Genomic DNA, 26,431 nt, shown 5'->3' on the forward strand with positions numbered 1-26,431 from the left:
CTTAATGACATTTTATTGACAAGTTCAATTTGTACCACTGTACTTGAGCTCAAGATACATATTTATGACACTATTATAATGGCCTCATGACAGCCAATGTCAAAACCAACCACATGACAGTTTAATGAAATGTTAACCCATGAAGCTAAATGATGTCAAGTTGTCATGACAAAGACACTGACAGGTTATGATGTATTGGTTTATGTCAAGTTGTCATAACTCGGACATCTCAAACAATGTCATCTTTGTATTAAAAATGACATAATTGAGCGAATGACACTTAATGACAGTTGTCATAAACATTCATAAAACCTCCTTCATATTCATGACATGTGTCATGTCATGATTATGAAGGTGTCATGTCAGTCTTATGCACACCCCTTCAAGTAAAGTGTTACCTAATTTTTTAACCCAACTGCTCGGTTAAAACAACCCAATCACTGGGTTTCCATTTCCAACCCAACTTGGGTTGTTTTTAACCCAGCATTTTTTATAGTGTAGGGTTAAAATGAATGTCAAGTCAAGTTTTTTTTCTTAGCGGTTTGCACGCACAGTGCGATATATAGAACAAAATGTGTGAAATGAATTATAAAATGTCAAACAAGTCAAATCAAAACTTGAGCTGGATCTGAACTGCAAAGTTTATCTTTGATGTTTAACATTTTAAGCCGATTAAACAAAGTAAATTGTTGGGTTTAATGAAAAAACGTACATCTTTTACGTCGTGTCGACAAACTAACGCCAAGTGCTTGGTCAGTAAAGGTCATCAAAGATCACTAAAGGTCTTAATTTTCAACGAGAGCTCAAAAAGTACATTTTAACCACTAAAATCGACTCTTTCAACAGACAACAGGCCCTCTATATCCCTTATGATCGAGCGGAAGCAGAAGCCGAGGAACGGCAGCTGTTCGAATCAAAAGCACAACTGTACAAGTTTGCAGCCGCTGGGTGGGTGGGGGGGAACTAGTTGCAGAAGAAGACAAACTTCTGGAGCATGACAACGGCACAAAAGTTGTTCTGTTGGGCGTGAGTGGTGTGGTGTCGCCCGGTGCCAGTGCTGCTGTGCCCTCAGAGCTGTTATCAGGGCACACGGCCCCCTCTGTTCCCCTGCCTGATTTGAATGGACAGCGTTTTCCATTGTGTTCTCCATCAAAACAGAGGACAAAGTTAGTCAGCAAGTTACATAGCTTCCCTGCATTCAGATTCCTTAAGCCTCTTTTGTATGACGCTCGACAATGCGTTTCACTGCCACCGGACCTGCCCGGGCTGCCGGAGGTACGTAAGCCGCCGTGTTTTTACCCTTCGCAGACGCTAATAATTTGATCATTAGCCACGTGAGAAGGTGTAGTACGAGCTCAGAACGGGTGAATAATTGATACGCCTTTTATCTGATCTCTCTGACTAGAAGTGCTTCCTTACGAATTCCTGGCACTTTCGTGAAATTACCTGAAGGCAAACGGTACAGATTTATACAAGTTATTTACAACAGGAGCCCAGCCGCTGCTCCGGAAACTAGGCTGCAGATCAAAGGATTGTTTTGATGTCTGCTTAGCATATTTGTTTAACCTAGCCAGTGATTCTGCAAAGTGCACAAGCTTTTTGGTGATATGCAGAGTACCCTTTATCCCTCTTTCTCTTGTGTTAGCTTCGGATTTAAGTACTTTCTGTATTTAGGAGACAACTGGATTTGCCAGCTTTTGAAATTTAGTTGCCCACTGCTTGCAGTCTTGGCACTCCGAAATAGATAACTAGGTATGTAGCAGAGCTAATCCTGATCGGCCTTGTAATAGTATTTGTGGACTACACGGCACCCAATTAGGGCATAATGTGTTATTTTTGTTTCTGCTAAGTTGGATTAAATATGAAAATGTGGTTGTTTTTCCCTCTCTTGGAGAATGTTTACTTTTTAATCTGCATATTTATTTTTCCCGCTCCCCCCTCCTCCGTCCTCGTTTTTCGTTTGCGGCCAAATTCTGGCAAGCTGCATTCAGCTAGCAGTTAGCCGAGTGTCAATCGAGATGGCGTAAGTGGGAAAGCACTCTATGACAAATAGCCACCGCGAAGAGAGAGAGAGAGAGACAGAAAGAAAAAAAAAACTACGCGCACACAATCGCGTAATTCTCCGTTACTCTAGGTTGGCGAGATGAGCGTAGGTTTAGTGGAAGCAGAAAGAGAAAAGGGGTAGATGGCTCACAAGAGGGATAAACCTGGAGAGTCATGCTGCAAATGTGTTTTACAGAAACACAATGAAAAGAGGGGACAAAGCCATTGTGCCAAACTCCTTTGGAAAATGGCAAAGCAGCTCTCCAAGGTCCAGGACCATGGAGAAGCCGGATGAGCCTTCGGAAGCGGCAGAGGAGGCGAGTCTTTCCAACTGCACCTGCCCAAGAAAGGCAAGGAGTGACCGCCGTAGCCCACCTTTTCCCACGTTTCCTGCGCGTCCGCGTGACCGTGACATGTTTTTTGGATGCGTTCGGAGTCCTGCCTCCCCTGGTAAACACACAAACAGCATTGTTAGTGGCGAGAATTCCTTTTGAAAGAAAGTGTTTCCCTAATGATAGGGCCCTGCCAAAAAAAAAGAGAGAGGCAGAGAGAGAGACAAAGGCGGAAAAAAATGGGAAAGCACAAAAACAGTCACAGGTGCTTGGGAAAAGAGAAAACATAGTGAATGGTCACTGAAGTCCCCCAGGAGGCCTTTCAGCGGAAGCCAGTGCGGTGGGTGGACTTTGTGACAAGGACGTTTGTCGCGAGCCAGGTGGAGCAGTTTACCGCGCGCGCTTCTGTAAGCTGCATTCACATGTTAATGCAGCTGCGATGTAACTTTTATTTGTCTCAGCCTGGTGCCGAGAGCAATAATTATAGAGCACTTTTGCCAGCGTTAAGACCAACAACAGAGGATCAAGCGAATCTATCATTCCCAAATGGATGAATATGGATGTTATGAATATAAGAGTGTGCTTGCTGTTGATGATATATTTTAGAGCTGTTTATGAGGAAACATTTATTCAGCATGTTTACCACTTTGTCTTCGTCTGAGTAGTATTGTATTAGTGTCGGCTAGTGTCGCGTTAATGTCAGTCCAATCGCCAACTGGCAAGTGTCAATAGTTTAGCAACTGCTAAAGCTAACAATGAGAAAGTGCATGTTTACGGATCACATCAGTGATTAAACCTTGCCATTACACATGGGTGTAAAACGTGTGTAGCTATGATGCATGAAGTTATTTTAAAAATAACCGTATTGTACTTGCCAGTGATTTATTTTTTGGAAGCATTTAGTTTTAATCTTGAACAAATCTTGGATACCTTTTTAATGAACAATACCAGGTATTTTTGTCTCTGTGTCTTATAGCTAATATGCAGAAATAATTTTTAATTCTTGTTTTATTTCTGCTTTTTATGTCATGCATAATCTCTGTTTCATGTGATATAAGCTTAAAAAGGAAAATGATTCCCGCATCAGAATGAATCACTATTAAGTAAAATGTTGAGTAGATTTTGCAAACAATAAGTAACTTACATTTTCATCATGCTGTTATGTTTTTTTGTTTTGATTATCTTACTCTAATATGGCAAAGATAGATAGATAAATTGATGGAAGGATGGATGATAGACAGACAGACATAGATGGATAGATAAAACAAGATAAAAACAAAAACATTGTGTTTTTGTAAAATAAAGAAAACAAACTGGATCCCGCTTTCTGCCGTCCCAATATCCTTTCTGTGAAGTTTGTGGAGTGCGTCACAAAAATTAATGGAAACTCGGCGTATAGGCTACTAGCAAACTTTTGCGTGCCATCCGAACTCTTGTTTTGGGTTGGTGCATAGATCATCTCTACTTCTACTCTTTTCCCTGTTGTGGTGGTTAGCAAGCAGCGTTGCATGACTGTGTGCGCAGCGCCCCCTTCTGGATTGGAGTGTGTATCACCCTGTGACTGACTGTATTCGTCGCCTGACTGTTTGCACCGAACCGTGACGTCCGTACCTTGACGGTTTGTGATGAATACATGTGCCGTTACATCCCTAATATATAAATATATTCTATAAATATTATTTTGAAAACATGTATAAATTCATATATAATTGTATTTCTGTTATACAAATATATTTACACACACACATACACACACACACACACAAACAGGCGCACCTATCTTAGTGTGGTCTCTCCATAGGCGTAATGGTTTTTATACTGTACAAACCGTACTTCCTATCACCCTAACCTACCCCTATCCCTAAACCATCACAGGAAACATTCTGCATTTTTACATTTTCAAAAAAACATCTTTTAGTATGTTTATTAATCCATTTCCCTCGTGGGGACCGCTGGCTGGACCCCACAATGTAGGTGATCTCAGGTTTTTATTACATTGTGGGGCCATTTGGTCCCCACGATGTAATATAAACAAGAACACACACACACACGTATCATCCATGTCCAATATTAACTTTAATTAGCTTAATTAGCTTTGGAGTTCAAATTACGCTAACTTATTTCAAATGGAAATGCCATTTAGGGTAACTGGTGCTTCTGAGAAGTTGTTCAGAAAGATGGCTGAAGAAGGAAGTCCTAAATATCGTCCATGTCTTTAATTGTTATATAACTCTGTTGCACTTATAGTCAAACTTTCTTTGCTTTGGCTTCCGTTCTGAAGTGGCTGAATCCACCGCAGCATATGTCCCTCCTATCACCTGGTTTGTACGTTTCTCAGAGGTCTTTCTCGTGGCTCTGGGGAGGCCTGATTCAATGCCCGGCTATCTGCTCTGCATAAATAGCAACAAAGCCATTGTCATCTGCACCTTTTGGATTGCCTTTCCGAGCCTATTGAAACTGGCTGTCCCCTGAGACAATGCTCCAGTCATTGCCATCACCCTGCATTACCAATTGTTCTGTGCTTTCAGGAGAGTTGCCTGGCTAAATCCAGGAATGGATGGCAAAAAGTGAACTGAGACCAGACAAACCTTGTTCTGTCAGGAAAAGATAATTCCTGAGAATTTAATAAACTGGACCATACATGGATTTTTTTTTTTTTGGTGCACAAGTTTAAACTTTTGAAGTGGAAATAAGAATTTAAAATTTAGTAAAGAGAGTTTACCGCTATTTACGGCAGTGCTTTGCAGGTCTGATGGGAAAGATTACTAATATACAGTTTATTCACTATAATTTAAAAAAGGTAATAAAATATGACAAGATCTCAGAGTTAAACTGTGTCAGAAAAAAATTAATCTTAATTTTGTCAGATAACACTTAAGCAAAACATGGTCAGGTCATTTTTGGTTCCAAATTTTTATCCCAAATTTTTTGTATTTTACTTTATTTTGCTATCCTCACTTACATAAATGAACTATAGTGTCCTGCACCCACTAGTAAAAATATATCAAAATGTTTGAATAGTTTTTGGTTTGACTATATATATATATATATATATATATATAATATTTAAAATATTTTTATATAAAAATGTGTATATGTGTAGTGTGTATATGTGTGTTTTGTTTTTTTTTTGCAGTAGTTTTTTTTTATACAGTTGTTATTTTTATTATGCATGTCATTTTAAAGATGTATTATGACATTTCTGTGCCACTAGCATCGTAAAACAAAATTGCAAAAATAATCATTGTGTCTAAACAGATTCACCCAAACACTCGTCCCATCTGGCATTGGTTGGTGAAACAGATAGTCCCGCCCCAAAGTCATGCCATTGGTTGAGTCAGTGTTGCTGTGTTGGGATGATCTAACAATGTTAACCTTGTGTTTATACTTTTTGAGGAAATATAGCCTAAATTTGTAGCTGGAATAGAAGAAAATATTTTAGCATCAAAGAAAAATTACACATATTACCTTTTAATAACTTGCATGTTGTTGAGTTTGTCAAAATATAACATCTAAAGTAAAATCTGGTTTGTGAAACAAAACCAGCGGAGAACCACTGATCACAAAATGGCACCCTCTCTAACCTAATGATTAATGTTTATAAGGCTTCTTGTCAGCTCGATCAGCTCGTTTAACTTGTTGGCCACCGTATTGTTGTGATGTGCTCTTCAAAGCATGCACAATCCCGTTCCCCAACTCAAAAGTTACTTGCCCGGCATCCTTTTGAATAGAATATTTGCAAAACTGGAAAAAAGTGATGCCCTATAGTGTTTCTCCAGTTTTAAGCCTGTTTGGGAGATGCGATTGAGCAATCCAGCAGTGTGAAATCGTATCCGGTCCTGGTTCTGTAATCATTCTCTTAGACTCTTGTTAAATGGTTTACTTGCCACTTTTGGCGGCATTTGCTGAAGATAGCAAAGGCATAAAGACTGGCCTTGATCGGATTAACCATGCAACAGCATGATGTAACTCTTTGTTTGTGTGGTATGTGTTCTATGTATGTCACATACGCACTAAACTCACAATTTATGCTGCTTATGACCAGGGCGCGAAAAGCCAGAAAGTTGCTTATAGTAGATACAATGTTTTCATGGGTATCTGTGCTTGGGATTACTGATTTCCACCAATATGACTAGTCATAGTGAAAGATAAGGTTGCTTATTAGTGCATTTAGTATGCATGTTGAAGACTTATTTTTCATACTGAATTTCAGATTTTGATGCACATAATCCACAACCTTTGAAGCATGTTTTTGCTCAACCTGGGCTGTTTGGCAGACATTAATTTTAGTATTTTTTTATGTACTATTTTTATTTTTATCAACATTTTGAATGTATTAGTTTTTATTTTTAATTTTAATTAAATATTTAGTAATTTTATGTTATCATTTCAGTTAGTTTTTAATTTCTAGTTAGTCATTGTATTGCTTATTTGCCATTAAGGCAGCATTACTTCAACAACTTATATTTATATTAATTAATTTTATTTCAGATTTATTTTCAGTTTCATTTTTAGTTTTAGTTACCGATTATAACCCTGACGTGAACCACAAATTTCCTCCTGTAATGCTCAACATTCGGCATAGAAAGTTTCCAGTTGAAGGCTGCGCGCATGCAGTACTTATCTGTGCAAGATGTTTCAGTTTACATTTCATGTTGTTGTGGGTTGACAGCTGTGACCATAGCAAGCCCTATTTCGCCTCTGTGTTCGAAAGAAGAAGAAATGTCTGCATTTTACTGGAGGTTTAGATGCTTGTTTATCACTTTTAAATACCATCATCTTTGCCGAAATCCCCTCTCAAAAGAACCTTTCACTTGCTGGAATAAATTCAAATTAAAATTTAAATCCCTCTTTGCATTCCTTCAGCCTCTTTTAAAATAGCTGGCTCCTTTTAGAAAGCTGTTTATGTAGTGATCTCTTCATAATCCAGTTTGTTTCTCAACAGCAAAAAAAGGGAAAAAAAGAAACACTGAAATCGTATTATCAGTGTCTTGGAGAGATGATGCGAGAAGTCAGAAAGACTCCGTATCTGGGAGGGGGGTGAGTTTTCAAAGTACTAAATCTGAGAAACGTCGCAAATGCTCTTTGATGGAGTACTTTGATGGAACACGTGCATTTGACTTGCAAATGCTAATAGTACATTGTATCGCCCGAACTCCGACGTATCTGATGCTTTTGTTGCGTTACCGCAAAAACGTGACAATGCCGGGCCTAAACAAATAGGTGGAATATATACCTGTACTTTGGCTCGGGATCTGAACTTGTGGCATTATGATTCAAACATCTCCAGTCACCTCTGCGTTCATCTTTTCAGTCTAGTTTTCCTGTATTAGGCTCCATTCTGTTTGGAAATACTGTCGAAGCGTATTTCAAACAAACAAATCAACACTGTCAGGAGACCGACCTGTTTTTTTCCCCGCTCTCTTCAGATGTATTCAGTTGGCTGTTGAAAGGACAAATAACATGGAAGACCTTATTAAGGTTTTCTTTGAGCATGCTAGATTGGATTTATTGTTAGCGAACAAATTATAATTGTATCTCCTGAAAAGTTAGCAAAGATCTAAACAAAGGGAAATCAATGGCACAGGCCGATTAATCACACCAAGCGGGCTACTTGTGCCGAAGAAACTTACCTCATAATCAATGTCTTTGTTTTGCTCAAAGGGCATTTGCATGCTGATTCAGTGTGCCATATTGGATGCAATCAAAACATTGTCATCCACATTAATAAGAGGGTTATTTGGACTCTCAAGTATGCCACTGAATAGCACGGGCGCAGCACGGCATTGTAGCGCTCCAGTATTAAAGACCAATCTCGACGTGATAGAAAGACACAGTTTGTTAGTGGAGTTTCAGGGTTTTGGCATGTTCCTTTTAATATCACGGATATATTGCGCATGTATAATGCTGTACAATATGTCTAAGACAGATTAACCTCTGCTGTTCCAAAGTTGAGGAATCAGTAAAGAAAATCCCACAGTAAAGAAAATCTTATCCCATCCCACACAGTCAACATCAAAGTATACTCATTTACATTTGGTAATCCTTGACGTCCACTGTGCTCACATCCACTTGTATTTTTATTAATTGTTTTTAAAGAGGTGCAGAAGGTGCTGTTGCTATTGGTAAAATGTATTGTTAGATCATGCATATTGATATCGATCATGTGATAACAATTGCAGAAGCGTACCTTTTTCTACTTTGTCTGGCTCTTTTACAAATCCTATCAAACTGACTATCTAGACTGCATTTTAAGGCATCACAGGTGTGCTCCTGAATCAGTTAGGGAGCTAAATAATGTTAAGATATCTCATTTTAGTTCAGGGAGAAGGCAATCCCATAATGCATTGCTGCAAACTCGTTGAAAAAATTAACCCAAGATCGTGTACAAGGTGAGAGAAATGTTGATTATAGTGCATAATGGGTAAATGTGCAGTTGTTGAGTAGGAATTTGGGTCACATTACTTGAAGCCTTATTTTTAAAGGGTTAGTTCACCCAAAAATAAAAATTCTGTCATTAATTACTCGCCCTCATTTTGTTCCACACCCGTAAGACCTTCGTTCATCTTCAGAACACAAATTAAGATTTTTTGATTAAAATCTGATGACTCAGTGAGACCCCTTTTTCAATGCCCAGAAAGCTACTAAAGACATATTTAAAACAGTTCATGCGACTACAGTGGTTTAACCTTAATATTATAAAGCGATGAGAATACTTTTTGTGCACCAAAAATAACAAAATAGCCACTTTATTCCACAATATCTAGTGATGGGCGATTTCAAAATGATGCTTCATGAACCTTCAAAGATTTACGAATCATTTGTTTCGAATCGGTCACATGAACTGCTTTAAATATGTCTTTAGTAGCTTTCTGGGCATTAAAAAAGGGAATGTCATTGCTGGCGATGCAGGCCTTACTGAGTCATCGGATTTTATCAAAAATATCTTAATTTCTGTTCTGAAGATGAATGAAGGTCTTACGGGTTTGAACCGACATGAGGGTGTGTAATTAAAGGGATAGTTCACCCAAAAATGAAAATTTGATGTTTATCTGCATACCCCCAGTGCATCCAAGATGTAGAGGACTTTTTTTCTTCAGTCGAACGCAAATTTTGATTTTTAACTGCAACCGCTGCCGTCTGTCAGTCAAATAATAGCAGTGATTGGGAACTTGAACAATAAGAATCGAAAAAACTTCCATAGACAAATCCAAATTAAACCCTGCGGCTCGTGACGGCACATTGATGTCCTAAGACACGAAACGATCGGTTTGTGTGAGAAACCGAACAGTATTTATATCATTTTTTACCTCTAATACACCACTATGTCCAACTTCGTTCAGCTTCCGGTTAGTGAGGTCTGATCGCGCTCTGACAACGGAAGTGATGTCTCGCGCTCATTGAAATATATGGGCGAGACATCACTTCCGTCACCACAACGCGTTTTTTGACCTCACTAACAGGAAGCTGAACGAAGTTGGACATAGTGGTGTATTAGAGGTAAAAATTATATAAATAATGTTCGGTTTCTCGCACAAACCGATCGTTTCGTGTCTTAGGACATCAATGTGTCGTCACGAGCCGCAGGGTTTAATTTTGACTTGTCTAAGCAAGTTTTATTTACTGTTATAGTTGAAGTTCCCATCTACTGCTATTATTTGACTGACAGACAGCAGCGGTTGCAGTTAATAATCATAATTTGCGTTCGACTGAAGAAAAAAAGTCACCTACATCTTGGATGCACTGGGGGTAAGCAGATAAACATCAAATTTTCATTTTTGGGTGAACTATCCCTTTAATGACAGAATTTTCATTTTTGTCTAACCCTTTAATGCATTATTTATGCCCCATAATGCACCTTATAATGCATTGTATGATCCCATGAATAATTGTAGCCACAGTTATAAAACATTATGATGCTTATCTATTCATTTCACAGTTTCAGAATGTATAAATGCATTAAAACGCATGACAAACAACTGGTTTCAGACGTAAAAAGGAAGCTGCAAATACTATAATGCAACTTAACTTTGGTTACAGTTATTTATGAAAATATATCCATTACAAAGTACATTGTGAATACATTTATAATGCATTATATATAAAGGCTATACTATTTTGAAATTGAAATATACTTTATTGTCCCCAATGGGGAAATTTGGTGTGGACTACATCACCTGTTACTCATACAAAATCCCAAAATATAATATAACACAATACAGTAAAACTTTATTTCGATGGTCCACTAACTATAAATAATTTTGCAACTGCATGACAACTAGCAGTCATTAGTTGACCCAAAAATTTTGTTATCATTTACTCACCTTCAAGTTGTTTCAAACCTGTATGAGTTTCTTTCTTCTGTTCTTTAAAAGATATTTAATCAAGCACTTGGCCCTTTACATCCATAGTAGGAAAAAAAATACTAAGGAAGTCAATGGGGCCCAACTCTCAACTCTCTGGTTGCCAACATTCCTTAAAATATTTTCTTTTGTGTTCAACAGAAGAAAGAAACTCATACAGGTTTGGAACAACATGAGGGTGAGTAAATGATGAATAATTTTCATTCATTTTTGGGTGAACTATCCCTTAAAAAAGTCATCTACAGTCTACTAATAACAAGTAGTTGCAAATTTACTTATAGTTAGTAGAATATCTAAAGTGTACCATCAAAATAAAGTGTAACCCACAAGACAAACACACAACACATACCCATTAAAAAAAACATTATTTAGCAGTTTAATTGATGCAGTCACAAACAAGCCCAATCAATTAACACAGTGGGATTCTATAACATCTACCAGAAGGTAACAGTTCATAACAAAATACATGAGACGGGTCTCTCAAAATTCTTCTAGCTTCACTTAATGTACATTGTTCATAGAGAGACTGGATACTATAATGGTCTTTTTGACCTATCAATTTCATAGCAGTTCATATTATATATGTTAACTTTGTTGTAGATTTCAAAGTGAGGTTTCCGTACCAATATTTACAATGTGTATTGTTTGTTTATTTGAGTATCAGGCTATATTAGGTTAACAGTGACCATGCAATTCACACGAGGAGCATTATTTGTGTGGTGCACGTACATTTTACGGAATAATCTTCCAATCAACCCCTCATGAGGTTCTATTTCTGTTAGGATGCATCCCACTAGGTTTTATATCAGATCTACTGATCTTGATCATGAAATTTTGATTAAGTCATTATCTGTATGACTTCTAAATGTATTAGTTTATCCAAAAATGAGAAATGAGAGCTTTAAAAAGACTCAAAAGCACCATAACAGTGGTCCATGTGATTGTCTTCTGAATAGCCTTACTGATAGTTTTGAGAAACGGACTGAAATTGATGTTGTCATTTATTGATAATCTTTCCTTCCATTAACAACAACAAAAAAGCTTATTATTATTGATTAAAAAAATCTCCTTTTGTATTCCACAAAAGAAAGAATAAGTCATCCATGTTTGGAACGATATGAGGGTGAGTAAATAATGACCATTTTAATTTTTGGGTGAACTAGTCCTTTATTTTTTCAGTGATATTAGTTATTTTGTGCAGATGGGTCACACAATGGAGTAATCCTGCATTGCATCTAGACTGACTTATTTGGGATTTCTGTTACCCGAATATAAGCGCACATCTGCTATTCTGCCCACAGGTCCATGGAGGCACCTAGTTAGGAAGGCATAGATAATCACTTCAGGCGATGCTGGAGACCACCTTGTTAACCAGGTCTACAGCAACATACCGCATACATCCCTGGAGGACTTTAGGTTGTTGCACTTATAGTTTCGAAACCTTACAGATTCCAAGAGGCAAACCTCGAATCCAAAACGCAGTAGTCTGTGTCACTGACATTTTCATACATATCCGATGATCTGTGAATTATTTTAATGCGATCAAGCTGTTCTCCAGGTATTGGTCGGCATCCTATAATTAGCATTTGCTCAGGACGCTCTTGCTTTGATTGAGAAAGCAGGCATGGACAGGTGAGTCTCTCTCACAGGTGTTTTTAAACCATTTGACACACTATCAGTGGACACAGATGGAGTCCATTCCACTTATTATGCGCCTTGTTAAGACAATTTGCTGCACCTGAGCAAAGCGGAGTTTGTCATGACAATGGCGCTGTGTGTGATACATTTCTTTTTAGGCCTTTATAGTTCAACCAAAATGAAAATGGTCTCATTTACTCACCCTCTTGTTGTTTCAAATTTCAACTTTATTTCTTGCGTAGAATTCAATAAGACAAATTTTGAAGAATGTTCACGCTGCTCATGCAGTCAAAATGGATGGGGGAGGGAGCTGTCGAGGTACCAAAAAGACAAACGAGCCACATAAAATGAGTAAATTAGTCCGTAAAACCTAGGCTGTAGATCAGGGGTTTTCAAACTGGGGTCCAGGGAGCCCCTGGGGGCCACAAGAGGGTTTTGAGGTATTTTTTTGTGCTATAAAACTGCTGTAGAATTATATTTTTTATGATAAATGCTATACAAATATTACATTAGAATTTAATTAAAAATGTTTTTCTTCAGGTTTTTACCTGTAACCTTGTATAATAGTGGCTAAAAAAATATACATCTACAATACTGTTTAAAAGTTTTTTTTGTAAGTATTTGAAAGAATATGCTCACCAAGGCTGCAATTATTTGATGAAAAATTCTGTAAAAACTGCAACATTTTGAAATATTATTACAATTTAAAATAACTGGTGTTTATTTGAATATATTTTAAAATGTAATTTAATCCTGTGATGTAAAGCTGAATTTTCAGCATCATTACTCCAGTCTTTAGTGTCACATGATCCTTCAGAAATCATTCTAATATGCTGATTTGCTGCTCAAGAAAAAATCTTATTATTATCAATGTTGAAAACAGTTGTGCTGGATTTATTTATTTGGAAACCGTTATACTTTTTTTTTCAGGATTCTTAAATAAAAAGAAAGTTCAAAAGAAAAGCATTTATTTGAAATAAAAATCTTTTGTAACATAATAAATGTCCTTACTGTAACTTTTGATCAATTTAATGCATCCTTGCTGAATAAAAGTAAAAAATTAAATCCTACTGACCCCGAAATACAAAGTCAATATTTTCTACATAACATTTTTTAAATGTTTTGGCTTCAGTACAGTAACAAATATAAAAGCCATTTTTAAATAAAGTCTTTATAATATCACGCTTTTTCTCACACAATATAAACAGGTATTTATACAGGCCTAGCTGTCTTCATTTTTTTAGGAATGCAGTTAAATATCCATGGGATCATTATTTAAGATAATCAAAAAAGGTCAATGTTTCAAATCTTTTTAAACCATACAAAAGTTTTGTTGTTTTTGAAGAGACAGAAATTTAAAGATTTATTCACTCAAAAAATATAAAATTCGCTCCACTGTTGTGCTCTTACATTTGTGCATCAACATAGGTTTGACATAAATGACGACATTGGTTCTCACGTATCTTGTAGCCAATCACAACGCATTAAATATGAATATGCAGAAGCATCAATTAAATTTGAAAACTATGCTATAAGTGAAGATTTTCACTGAATAATTTCTAATCTGTTTTTCACACCAAGCTATTGTATGACTTGTATGATTTGAAATACAATGCTCGAGTCATAAATACTACTTTTATGGTGCAATTTTGTCCTTTTTAGAGCCTGACAGCCCTTGGTCACTATATGCTTCATCTGTATGGAACAGAGCAGTGTGAATCTCCTTTTGTGTTCCACACAAGAAAGAAAGTTTTGAACAACATGAGGGTGAGTAAATAACATAATTTTCAGTTTTCATGAACTATTAGGTGCTAATAGGCCAAGTAAATACATCCACATTGTTGTCATATATTTTTTGAGCACACTGGATTAGAGCGCTGTAATTGAGCTCTCAAAATGTTTGGAAGAGTCTTTAAAATACTGCAGTAAATGCGGCACAGTAAGCATTTCTATCTAAAGTATAGAGTTATCCGTCACAGTGCGTGTAGGATTGACTAAGGCACATAAACAACAGGTTCCAGATGCATTTAACTTTGCTTACATAATTGGCGGACTAATGCAAAAAGCTTTTAGACATTATGTGTGACCCAGTGTGATACTTTTATAAACGCAATCAAACATTTTCTCCAAACATGCAGTGTACTTTGAAAAACGCAGACCTTTGTGTGACATGTCATTTCATTTCGCCCACTTTAGCTCTAATTTTCCCTCTAATATACACCTATTGTGGCATGTTTTTTTTTATAAAACCCCAAATCAAACACCCAGAATGCACTTTTATTCACTTCCTGATGCTCTGGCCCGCATGCCCTCAATGGAAGAGTATGTGCAGCATTAAATATTATACTTTCAACAACAGAATATTCAAGTGCAGGGATTTACTTTGTTTCATGTTGTCCACTGATTTTCTGATTCATCAAGACTGTTGTAACAAAGTTGATCCCTTTTAAAACTTATTTATGTGTCGTGTTCTTTTCTTTCGCCAGCTGTCTCGGCACATTACGAGAGATCAGCGACGTCTTGACCGAATGCGCTCAAAATCAGATTGCCCGGTCTGTGGATCTTCGAGAACACACCCGAGACAGGTTTTCCATTAAATAAGACGCTTGTAGCGACAACTCTTCACTTGTGTTGCGGGAGATTATGGAAGAAAGAAACATGTAGTTTAATGTTGTAAGTGCGTCCGACGGCCACGCAATCTGTCCCCTCACACGTATAGAAGTGACAAACCTCCCCGAAAGCAGTTGCGGAATTAGACTTTCAAATGAAATCTACAACAAGATCAACCGCCAAACCTTTTGTAATGACTTGCCCTTCTGTCTCTGTTCCTCAAAATTCACGCTCGGCTGATGAAAAACTCGCCGGACATTGTGCGTGCGCCTTATCCTCTGGAGAGAAGAACAAAACAGATATGAGCTTTCTCTGAACCCGTTGAAGGGGGGGGGGGGGGGTTGAAAGGGTCTTGGCAAGAATATACGTGCGCACGCACACATGCAGAGACACATCAGATGGGAGCATCTTGTGGGCCCCTCACTCATTTTAAGGACTTGGCCATGGGCGTCCCCCCTCAAACCCTCTCCTCGCCCTCCAGAAGTGTGGCGCTCTTTGTCATTGTAATCCGGACTCTATTTGTTAAAGGCTCACTCGCTGTTTGCTCTCGCTGATGGGTGTACGTTTGCACGCGTATGTATTTACAAAAGTCAGCGGGCTGAAGGAGTGCCGTGACATCATTGCCGCTGGGCTTTTTGTCACACCCTGTAAATGCGGCCCCCCTTACCCAACCTTTCTCAAAAGTGATAGTCTACAGGGAGAAATTACACCTCATCACTCCAGTAATTACTAGTCCTGCTTCTCCAAGTCACCAAACAACATCAAACCCACAGGCCAGGTCATTCTACAGTACAAAATGGGTGACATTTGTGTATGATATAACCGATTTTAGGATAGCTGATGCCTGTTAGCTAAAGATTGTATTTTTGATTATTTTTTATGATTTTTTTCCCCCTCTACATCCTTGATATATTATAAAATTTCCACATTTTGATGGAAACAATTCATGTGGAATTCATTATTGCCTCTATATAAATTTGTATATTTTAGATCACATATAATGTATTATTTAAACAATTGATTATAAAAAACTTTTTGTTGTTATATTTGTCAGAAGGGGACAATTTGTTTTATAGACCTTTTAGCATGCAGCCATGTTCAGAATTTTGTCTTTGAACTTCCATTTTTGCGGTAGCTCTGTGTATTTCTATGGCATCGCTGTTGAAGAGTAATTAGCTGGCGAAGTGAATTTAATTATTGTAGAGTTAACGAAAGTTATGGATGTCATATCAAATGTCAGTTGACCGTAAACATTTTAAAACGAGCCTGTAAGATCTTTCCTTCATGCTGTGAAAATACAAACTGGAAGACAGAACACAAGTGCAGCACTGAAAAGAGGCGGGGCTACATAATTTCTATTAGATTATAATAAATGTGATCATTGAAAAGTTAGAAATGAGAAATAACAGCATTAAATGTCTTATAAGGTCAAATTCAACTGTACAACTAAAATCATTAAAAAAAACGTATAATGTACAATGCAATTTACATGGATATGAAAAAGAGTAAAAATACAACAAAATTTTTTGCAGTTTTAAAAATGATTTATTTAAAAAAAATGGGAAAAGGCACCCCTTTTGTATAATCTCTACACTAAAAAATGATTATTGTCATGATTTGTTATCACTTAAATAATTAATGTGGTTCAGATAACATAATATTTTGAGTTTCTGTTGATTAAATCAATCGCCTTCATTGTATGAACTCAAATTTTAATTTAAATGAACTCAAAATTTTAAAGGTTCCCTAGAATTAAAAATTGAATTTAGCTTGGCATAGTTGAATAACAAGAGTTCAGTACACGGAAATGACATACAGTGAGTCTCAAACAACATTGTTTCCTCCTTCTTATATAAATCTCATTTGTTTAAAAGACCTCTGAAGAACAGGTGAATCTCAACATAACACTGACTGTTATGTAACAGTCGGGATCATTAATATGTACGTCCCAATATTTGCATATGCCAGCCCATGTTCAAATAATTACACAAGCCAGTATTAACGTCTGGATCTGTGCACAGCTGAATCATCAGACTAGGTAAGCAAGCAAGAACAATAGCGAAAAATGGCAGATGGAGCAATAATAACTGACATGATCAATGATAACATGATATTTTTAGTGATATTTGTAAACTAAATCTTTCTAAATGTTTCATTAGCATGATGCTAATGTACTGTTAAATGTGGTTAAAGTTACCATTGTTTCTTACTGTATTCACAGAGACAAGACTGTCGTTATTTTCATTTTTTAAACACTTGCAGTCTGTATAATTCATAAACACAACTTCATTCTTTATAAATCTCTCCAACAGTGTGTAATGTTAGCTTTAGCCACGGAGCACTATCAAACTCATACAGAATCAAATGTAAACATCCAAATAAATACCATACTTACGCGATTAGACATGTTGCATGACGAACACCTTGTAAAGATCCATTTTTCCATCCATGAGGGTTATATTAGCTGTGTGAACTTTGTTTATGCTGTTTAAGGCGAGCGTGAGCTCGGGGGGGCGGGGAGAATTTAAAGGGGCGAGAATTTAAAGGGGCCGTAGCCTGAATCGGCGCATATTTAATGATGCCCCAAAATAGGCAGTTAAAAAATTAATTTAAAAAAATCTATGGGGTATTTTGAGCTGAAACTTCACAGACACATTTAGGGGACACCTTAGACTTATATTACATCTTCTACGGCACCTTTAAAGCAACCAGGTAACTTACTTTTTGAAGTTAAACCAAGTTCTTTTTACAGTGTATCCACTTATCTTAAAATGTCAACCATGTTACTAATATTTTTAATAGTACACTCTTAAAAATAAACCTGCTTTATTGGCATTGATGAAGAACCTTTAACATTCATGGAATATTTCCATTCCACAAAAGGTTCTTTATAGTGGGAAAAGTTTCTTTAGATTATGAAAATGTTATGGTTCTTTTTAAAACTTTAGAAAGGTTCTTTGGGGAACCAAAAGTGGTTCTTCTATGGCATCGCTGTCAAAACCCACTTTTGGAACCTTTATTTTTTATAATAGTGAATGATTAGTAATTTTCAAGTTTTCAATTTGTCAAAATATCCACTTGTGCGATATCTCGTAATTATTTGTAGAACTTTAAGAATGAAATTATATGAGATTGTACAATTTGGAACATACTAAAACATCTTTTATATTTTCTTTTCTTATTACAGTCTTTACTTTGAGGTTTAAGGTTTGTGCTCAGGCTTTATGGTTAGTTTAGGCTTAGATTTGCAACCCAGCTTGCAAAATTTCTTAAGAATTTGATATGTCTAGCAAATTGTTACAACTGCTGGAAATATCGGCATTAGATTCTAAATCTTAAGAAGTACCTTTTAATTGCACAAGGCTTGTAAAGTCAACTGTAAAGTTGTTACTGCCAATCCCTCTGAAAGCGTAATGTTTGATTATACATCAAATTTTATCTTAAAGTCACCAATTGACAATTCATATGCACATCATTCTTTTTTTTTTTTTTTTTTTTTTTAAATCATGTGCCTTCAATCTTTAGTCAAAATAACTTTGCCTCCCTCTTGCCGCACCATCTCCTCTCTTCTCTGATGAGCACGAGGGCGGGGCAACCTGTCACTCACATGAGATCGATCAATAGCAAACCACAACCATCCAATGAACCAATCAGTTCCCTATGGACAAAATCAAGTCCCGCCCTACGTTTTTCTTGTTTGAGAAACCGAATATGCCACAATAATAACTTCCGTTTCATGCCCACTTTAAGACGGCAATTTATTAACACTAAAAAATATAAAATATCGGAATAATATTTTTTAAATTTCACCTCATCCGTTTCACAGAATGACCCGGCAGCACTTGTGCAATACATAATAGCATAAAACCAAGGTAAGACTCATTTCAGAAAGGGCATGGAGTGCAAATAAGGAAAAAACATCCACCAGGCCGACCTCTCATTACATATACTTCTGCTTGTTGTTTCCGTAGCAATAAAGTGGCAGACATTGGAACTGGTCTGTTGAGCCATTGTTATCATCTCTGACCATCTGCTACCGAAGGCTGACATTCCATCTCATTTGCATGGTAACTGATATGGGGGGAGGAGAGATTGTGGGTGGAGTGGGATGGGGTAAAGGAGGGGTGGTGGTGGTGAGGGGGGGTTGTTTGGAAGGACATATGCCCAAATGCTCATCACAACAATATATGCATGAAAGTTTTTTCACAATTCCACGCAAGCATGCACCTGCATGCACATGTTGGGAAAAGCAGGATAAATCAGTGTGTGCATGTGGAGAGTGATGGAAGAGAAAAAAAACTGTCTGTTCCTCCCCTCTGTGCGCCGGTTTTTATGTTTTGCGGATGTGGGAGTGGAGTGAAGTGTGTGTGTGTGTGTGTGTGTGTGGTAGTGGAGGGGTTGCTGTTGATGTGCAAATGTGCATCATATTGAGAGCTTGTGAATAGGGAGGTGTGACGTAGAAAGAGAGCAGAACGCAGGTGCTTATCTCGGGGCTGTCACAGACATAGTGTGTCATATTCCTGGGGACTACCTTTCAAAAGCTACCGGCTCCAGCACTAGAGCATCAGCCGAGCGGGGACCACAGAATCCGCAGCTAACTTTCAGCATCAGTCAAGTAGGTTGGTGTTCTGCTCGCTTTTTTTTGTGTGTGTGTGTGTGTGTGTGTGTGTGTGTGTGAGATGTGACAGTAGCTATAGCCGTCTGTGGTCGGTTTGTTTGGGTATCAAATCGAGCTGTTTGTCTTTGAACTGACAGGATGTGTTGCTGTTGACAGCTTAGTACAAAAGAAAGTTTTGAATGAGAATTTAGAATTTAGAACATTTTACTTGTTTTAAAAAAAGATAAAATTTTTTTAAATGTATTGTTTTAAAAATAAAATATAGTTGCATTTTACTTTGTGTTTTTGATTTATTTTTTTTTACTTTTTTAAGATTAGCTGTATTGTTCACTGAAAGCGACTTCAGATCTCTCTAGGATTCAGAGAGCGCAAGGGCAGATTAGACAGCTCAAACTGTGTATTTGAAGAAGAATGACCTATTTTTTAATCACACAGATAACAGTAGATGTTGTCTACCTAAATTAAAGTCCCTGCGCGTGTGCCGGAGGGTTTAAGCGAGTCTTAGACATGTTAGCATTGTGTGTTAGCACAAAGCTTGGGCTTTCGGGATACAGCAGCTGAGCACACACAGCCCTTCCTGTCTTTCATCTCAAACTTTCAGGCTTCGGTCTGCGTTAGCGCTGCCTTCAATCTGCTGTCTTTAGGTTGTACGCCGTTTGGTTTCTGTTTAGTTTTTAGCAGTTGCCACCTGGAAAGCAAGGCTCAGATCTGTGTTCGTGTGGCGTCATGGATTGTGTTTTTGTCTGAGAGTTAATATTTTAGATGTGCTGAAACTTTCTGTACGTGTGCGTTCTTAGAAATTAGTAGTGTTCATGTTGTTAGCGTCATTGCAATAAAGCAGCTATTTTAGTACACTTAAGTGAGTCATTGCCATGCCAACAGGTTAATTTTCTGTTGATATTTTTTGTTGCTGTTGATTGACACATTCAATACAATAACCTGTTTTCAGGCCAAAAATATCTATTACTTAAAACACATACATAGTAAATGTTTCATTAAAATGAGTCAAAGTAGTTTTAACAAATGAATCATGTGGTTAATACATTGATTTGTATGTATTTTTGTACTAAGACAATCTTCATAAAATAACATTTTAGTAATAGTGCCATTATTTAGTCAATCCAACAGCACTGTTTTATCAAAAAACACAGTTTTGTTTGTTTCAAGCCAAAATCTCTATGTAGACATCAAAGAAATTGATACTTTTAATATATATTATGTGCTTAAGTACAAGTATATTTTGTATACAAGTAACAAAACCAATTCTAGATTGTGTGCTTCACTTTTTGAACTGTTAGTTTTGTCATTCGCCGCTACTAAAGCAAAGTCAACAGAATTGCGTGTCGCTTAAGCAAGCTGAATGATGTTTTATCTTCAAATGTCAGGCTCATTACAGGCTCGCAACAGTTTTATCCTGTTGTGTGAGAGATCAGGGAACTGTCCATGGTGCTGGTCCTGAACAGACTCTCTTCCTTAAAAAACAGGCCTAGGCTTTGTTGAAGGTCATCTGGGTTCGGCTTTAACCTTCATGACCTTCTGACCCGCTCGTTTACACCTACTCAGCTGTTAGAAAACATCGAACCACGAGTAAAGCTACTAGCTACTATTTAGGTTCAACTTCGTAGCGCTAAACATCAACACGCTGGCATTTGCATGCCATTTTAACCCAATAAATCAAGAGATATGTGTCCACATGGTAATTATGTACCCGTGTAACACCTTGTTACCTGTTTTTTCCCCCTCAACCCCTTACACAAAGCCATCCATGCACAAACTTCACTTGGTTAATCCAGGCAAATGAATTTTGTGGGTTTAATTCAACAAGGTTTTAAAAATGTTCCATCTGCTGTGGAGCAGCTGGTGATAGACTGAATGTAATTAATTACTTAACTTTTGAACAGTAGTCCAGGAAAACACAGCGCTGTGTGTGTGTGTGTGTGTGTGTGTGTGTTGGAGAAATGCAAGTGAAATCAGGAGCATGGCAGGAAGATTACACACAATAGAGCAACGTTTGATTTTTAGCGCCGACCGTTTGATGCGATGACTCTGGAATTATATTCGCAATTAACTGAAAATGTGTAAATGAAAACAAAAGGCACAGAATCCTCTCCATCTGATTGGCTTGAGCGTTTGTGAGAGATTTAAGCGATGCATCAAATGTTTCTTTGAATCTTTAGACAGATATCTTTCATATGACAGATAACCGAATGTGAAAAAAAAGAAAAAAAAATCCAGCATGAAGATCAATTTGTACTCAGGCAAAAATAGAAGTAAATAAAAAAGTAAAGCACGAAAAGGCAGCGAGCCACGTTGTGTAATTAAAATTACATGGGCCTTTTTTGACACTTTTTTTTCCCTCTGAATATATTTCAGCATCTACCTTGATAGCAGTGTTACCTCATTGGCTGCGGGTGTGTTTGTTGGCCTAACTATAAAGGATCTGCCTGCACCCTTGTGGGTTGGGAAGAATTAGGATTTATGAATTTATTTCCTCTGTTGTATTGTTTAAACAGCTTTGGTTCAGTTTTGATCCTTTCCTATGCCTTTGAGGCTGTTCCATGGTGTCAGCTGTTGACTGATAGTAAGAGAACTGCCGCACAGTATGAATGAAAGAGAAGTAGCGGTTGGTAAACACTGATAAGGGATAAATAGAAAGCGGTCAGGCAGAGATAGTTCAGTGGGAGCCCAGATTGTGTGCGGTCTGGTAAAATGAGATTCTAAGCCTGTCCTTTTTTATTCTTCCACCCCCCCCGCCCCCCCTTTAACCACACCATCCACCACCCCTTCACCACACACACACACACACACACCATCCACCACCCCTCCGGATTGCGTTTGTCTGGAAAATCTCCAGTGACCTCGCTCGGCAAGTCCTAGGCTTTAGAAATCTTTTTTTTTTTATTTTATATAATGGTGTGTGTGTGTGTGTCTGTTTGTTTTGTCTACTGACATGGGTCAAGTTAGCCAATAGACATGTCCCTGCTGATTATGGACAGCTGCCACTGGTCTGAGTCCCACCTTAATGCATTTTACATGGAATTATGAGGAGAAAGACAATTTGGAGTCAGAAGGACACAGCGGCCTGTGTAATGTTAGTAAATGTCGCTCTGATATTAAAACAGATTTCTTTTTGTTTTGAAGAGCGATATTGGTATTTAATATTTTTAGCATTGTTTAGCATTTCCCCCCCCCAAAATTCTGGAGTAATTGAAGTAATAGTAATATTTTATTTATTTATTTTATTTTTTTTTAGTCATAGTCAAGGTAGAAATATTAAGGATACAATTAAATAATAATAGATACATATTTTTTTTTTAATATTTAATTTTTATTAATAATTTGCTATATTTTATCTATTTGCATTGCTTTAATTTTAAAACATTTTTTCTTTTTGTTTTGAAAAGTTGTATTGGCAAAGCAATTTATCATTTTTTCCCCAAATCTGGAATAATAATAATAAAACAAATTGTACTTTTTATATCGGCATTCTCACATTAGAAAAATTAAGAATTTTTTTTTTTTTTTATTAAATAAAAATATATAAATCAGAATTTTTCATTAATAGTGTTACCCTTTATATTTACATCGCTTTGATTTTTAAACACGTTTCTTTTTGTTTTGAAGAGTGATATTGGCAATGCATTCTTTATCATATTTTGATTAAGAAAAAATACTACAAATTTCTTATTTTTTAGTCATGTCACAGTATAAATAAAGTGATTAAAGAATAAATAAAAATACAAATTAATAAGAATTTTAAAATATATAATATGTAATTAATAGTTTGATATGCTTCATGTATCCTATTTTTTAATTTTATTTTTATTTAAACATAATATTTATGCTACTTGCATCTTGTGTAACTATTAATAAATACTAAAATTAAAATCTCATTAATTGCATTTACTATATTTATTTACTAGATAATGACCGAATATGATTTATTTAAGTTCATATATGATAATTTATTTTCTGACCTTTGCTTGAACACCCCTTTTTTAATCTATCTTTTATGAGATTAGACAGTCCTTCATAAGTTATACCTTGAGGGTCACCATGTGGTATATTTATACTGAAAATAGTTCAGCCCATTGTGCGTCGCTGCCTAATGAGATTGGTGGTTAAATGAATGACACAAAGGCTGAAGGGGGGCGAGCGGGGGGGATAGAGACCCAAAGCACTCGGTTTCCCCTCTCGCCACGCGACACAACAGCAAGACACGGCGTAACCCCGACCCCACCTCCTCTGCTCTCCACTAACAACACCTTTCATGTCGCTGTGAAAAGCTAGCGTGGATGTGGTAAGTCAGGTGGCCCTTCACTGCCCCGCTGACTGTGTTTGTGTCCGTCTGCACGTCTGTGTTTGTTAAGAGAAAGAGAGGGAAGGGGGTGAGAAAGATGCTTGGCTGGATGGAGGGCTTGATCTGTGAAATGCATCAAGACAAGTGCAGTGCTTTTCGTAAGCTGTCATTTCCAGGGTCGTGTTTGAGAGGGGTGATGCTCCTGGAAGCAGACTTGAGACACTCTTCTTTGGATAAAACTCTTCACTGTAATTAATACATTGTTTGTCTTTCCGTATGTACACTTTACTTTTGTCTTCGCCTCATAGTTCTTGTCTTTAGCTGTGAAGCTTGTTCATTTGGGAACTAGTAGTTTTTGTTTAGTTATGCATTGGGAAGCGTGGCTTTTGATTATGTTCCTGGCAAGTTGACGTACATGTATCGCAGTGAAAACTAAAGTAGATTCTTCCAAGATGAAAGTCAAAAGCCAGAGAAGCTTGTCTGCTGATTTAGTGGAGTTTACACTTCATGGTGAACTGATTATTTCAGGATGACTGTTGAATCAGAGGATGTCAATTGATATTTCACTTTTTCTCAAAGTTTGCTTCTGCACTGTTGCTTTTAATAATGTGGTTAAACTAAAAAAAAAAATAAAAATATTTCATGCCTACCACTTTTTTTTTTTTTGTCATTTAGTTGTATATTTCCTTTCTTTATAATAGAAAATAGTGATTTTGGTTTGCCAAAAATGTGGTGTAACATTCAAAGATATTATAAATGTAAAAATATTGTAAATTAATATTTAATAGTTTGCGACATGGCTTGTTATTTTTAAATAAATGTATGGTTCAGATGTGATGCGCACACACACACACACTCACAATCAATCTATGTAATATCTAAAGTTGTGGTCAATCACAATCTGATAAATGCGAAAGCAGAGAGTTTGAAATCTGGAAATTGAAACAACTTCAATTTATGAAGTACTTCTTTATCGGACAGTTGGTCCTTTGAAAGATGCGTATCTTTTTTCCGGCTATGAGAATATGGGTTAAGAGTGTTCAGAATCCATCCTCTTTATTAAATCCTCAAATTTACATTTCCTTAAAGATTATTCATTTTACTGATGCATATAATCATGTTGAAGTTCCATCTGCTGGTCTGGGAAGCTTGTTTAAACTCATAATGTTGCTTTTTTGACCTTTTAAGTAGAAAATAGTGTGACCTCACTGTAGGGTCACAAATGTGTGTTTGTGTGTGAAGTAGTGCATGTGTGTGAGCGAGTGATTGAGTAAGTGTGTGTTTGTGTGTGCGAGTGAGTGAATGAGTGTGTGTTAGTGAGTGATTGAGTGAGTGTGTGAGTGAGTGTTTGTGTGTGAGCGAGTGTGTATGTGTGTGTGTGTGTGTGTGTATGAAAGAGAGAGCATGTGATTGAGTGTGTGTGTGAGTGAGTGTTTGTGTGTAAGTGCGTATGTGAGTGAGTGTGTGTTTTGTGTGAGTGAGTGAGTGTGTGTGAGCGAGTGATTGAGTGTATGTGTGTGTTTGTGAGTGTGAGTGAGTAAGTGAGTGTGTGTGAGTGTGTGTATGCGCACAGATGTGTGTGTTTGTGAGTGAGTAAGTGAGTGTGTGTATGCGCACAGATGTGTGTGTTTGTGAGTGTGAGTGAGTAAGTGAGTGTGTGTGTGTGTGTGTGTGTGAGCGAGTGATTATGTGAGTTTGTGTTTGTGTGTGTGTGAGTGTGTGTATGCGCACAGATGTGTGTGTTTGTGAGTGTGAGTGAGTAAGTGTGTGTGTGTGTGTGTGTGAGCGAGTGATTATGTGAGTTTGTGTTTGTGTGTGTGTGAGTGTGTGTATGCGCACAGATGTGTGTGTGTGTGAGTGTGTGTATGCGCACAGATGTGTGTGTTTGTGAGTGTGTGTATGCGCACAGATGTGTGTGTTTGTGAGTGTGTTTGTGTGTGTGTGCATTTGCTTAGCTTGTCCCTAGAAGTGCGCTGAACATGAACATGTGTTGATTTGGACAAAGAATTGGTGTATTATACATATAAATATATAGAGATTTTTTGATTCTAAAAACGCAAAACGTTTTTTGTATTGGGTTATAGATTTACATATAGTAGTTAGTAAAACAGTTACTATTAGTCAATTGTAATTTACACACACACACGTTTGTTTTTGTGAATTGTGGGGACATTCCATAGGCGTAATGGTTTTTATACTACACAAACTGTATTTTGTATCGCCCTACACCAACACTACCCCTAAACCTACCCATCACAGGAAACTGTGCACATTTTTACTTTCTCACAAAAACTCATTCTGTATGATTTATGAGCCTTTTGAAAAGTGGGGACATGGGGTAATGTCCTCATAAGTCACCCTCTCCTTGTAATACCTATGTCAAACCCATGTCATTATACAAATTTGTGTCCTGATATGTCACAAAAACGCGCACACACATATATATTAGCTTTAGTTGTGTGTGTTTGTTTGCTGTTGTTCTGCTAACAAAAGTATTGTAGATATTAGGATAAAATAAGGCAATTAC

General features: G+C 37.1%; 1 protein-coding gene across 1 annotated transcript in view; it reads left to right on the top strand.

The window, feature by feature from the left end:
- The first annotated feature begins 2,246 nt into the window (after positions 1–2,246).
- The window catches only part of st18 (ST18 C2H2C-type zinc finger transcription factor), a 70,355-nt gene continuing 46,170 nt past the window's right edge, over positions 2,247–26,431 (top strand). Inside the window, 1 exon segment of the mRNA XM_067377654.1 lies at positions 2,247–2,493. Coding sequence (XP_067233755.1) covers positions 2,247–2,493 — 247 coding nt within the window.

The sequence above is a fragment of the Chanodichthys erythropterus genome, chromosome 23 (assembly GCF_024489055.1).
Source record: "Chanodichthys erythropterus isolate Z2021 chromosome 23, ASM2448905v1, whole genome shotgun sequence".
NCBI lineage: Eukaryota > Metazoa > Chordata > Actinopteri > Cypriniformes > Xenocyprididae > Chanodichthys > Chanodichthys erythropterus.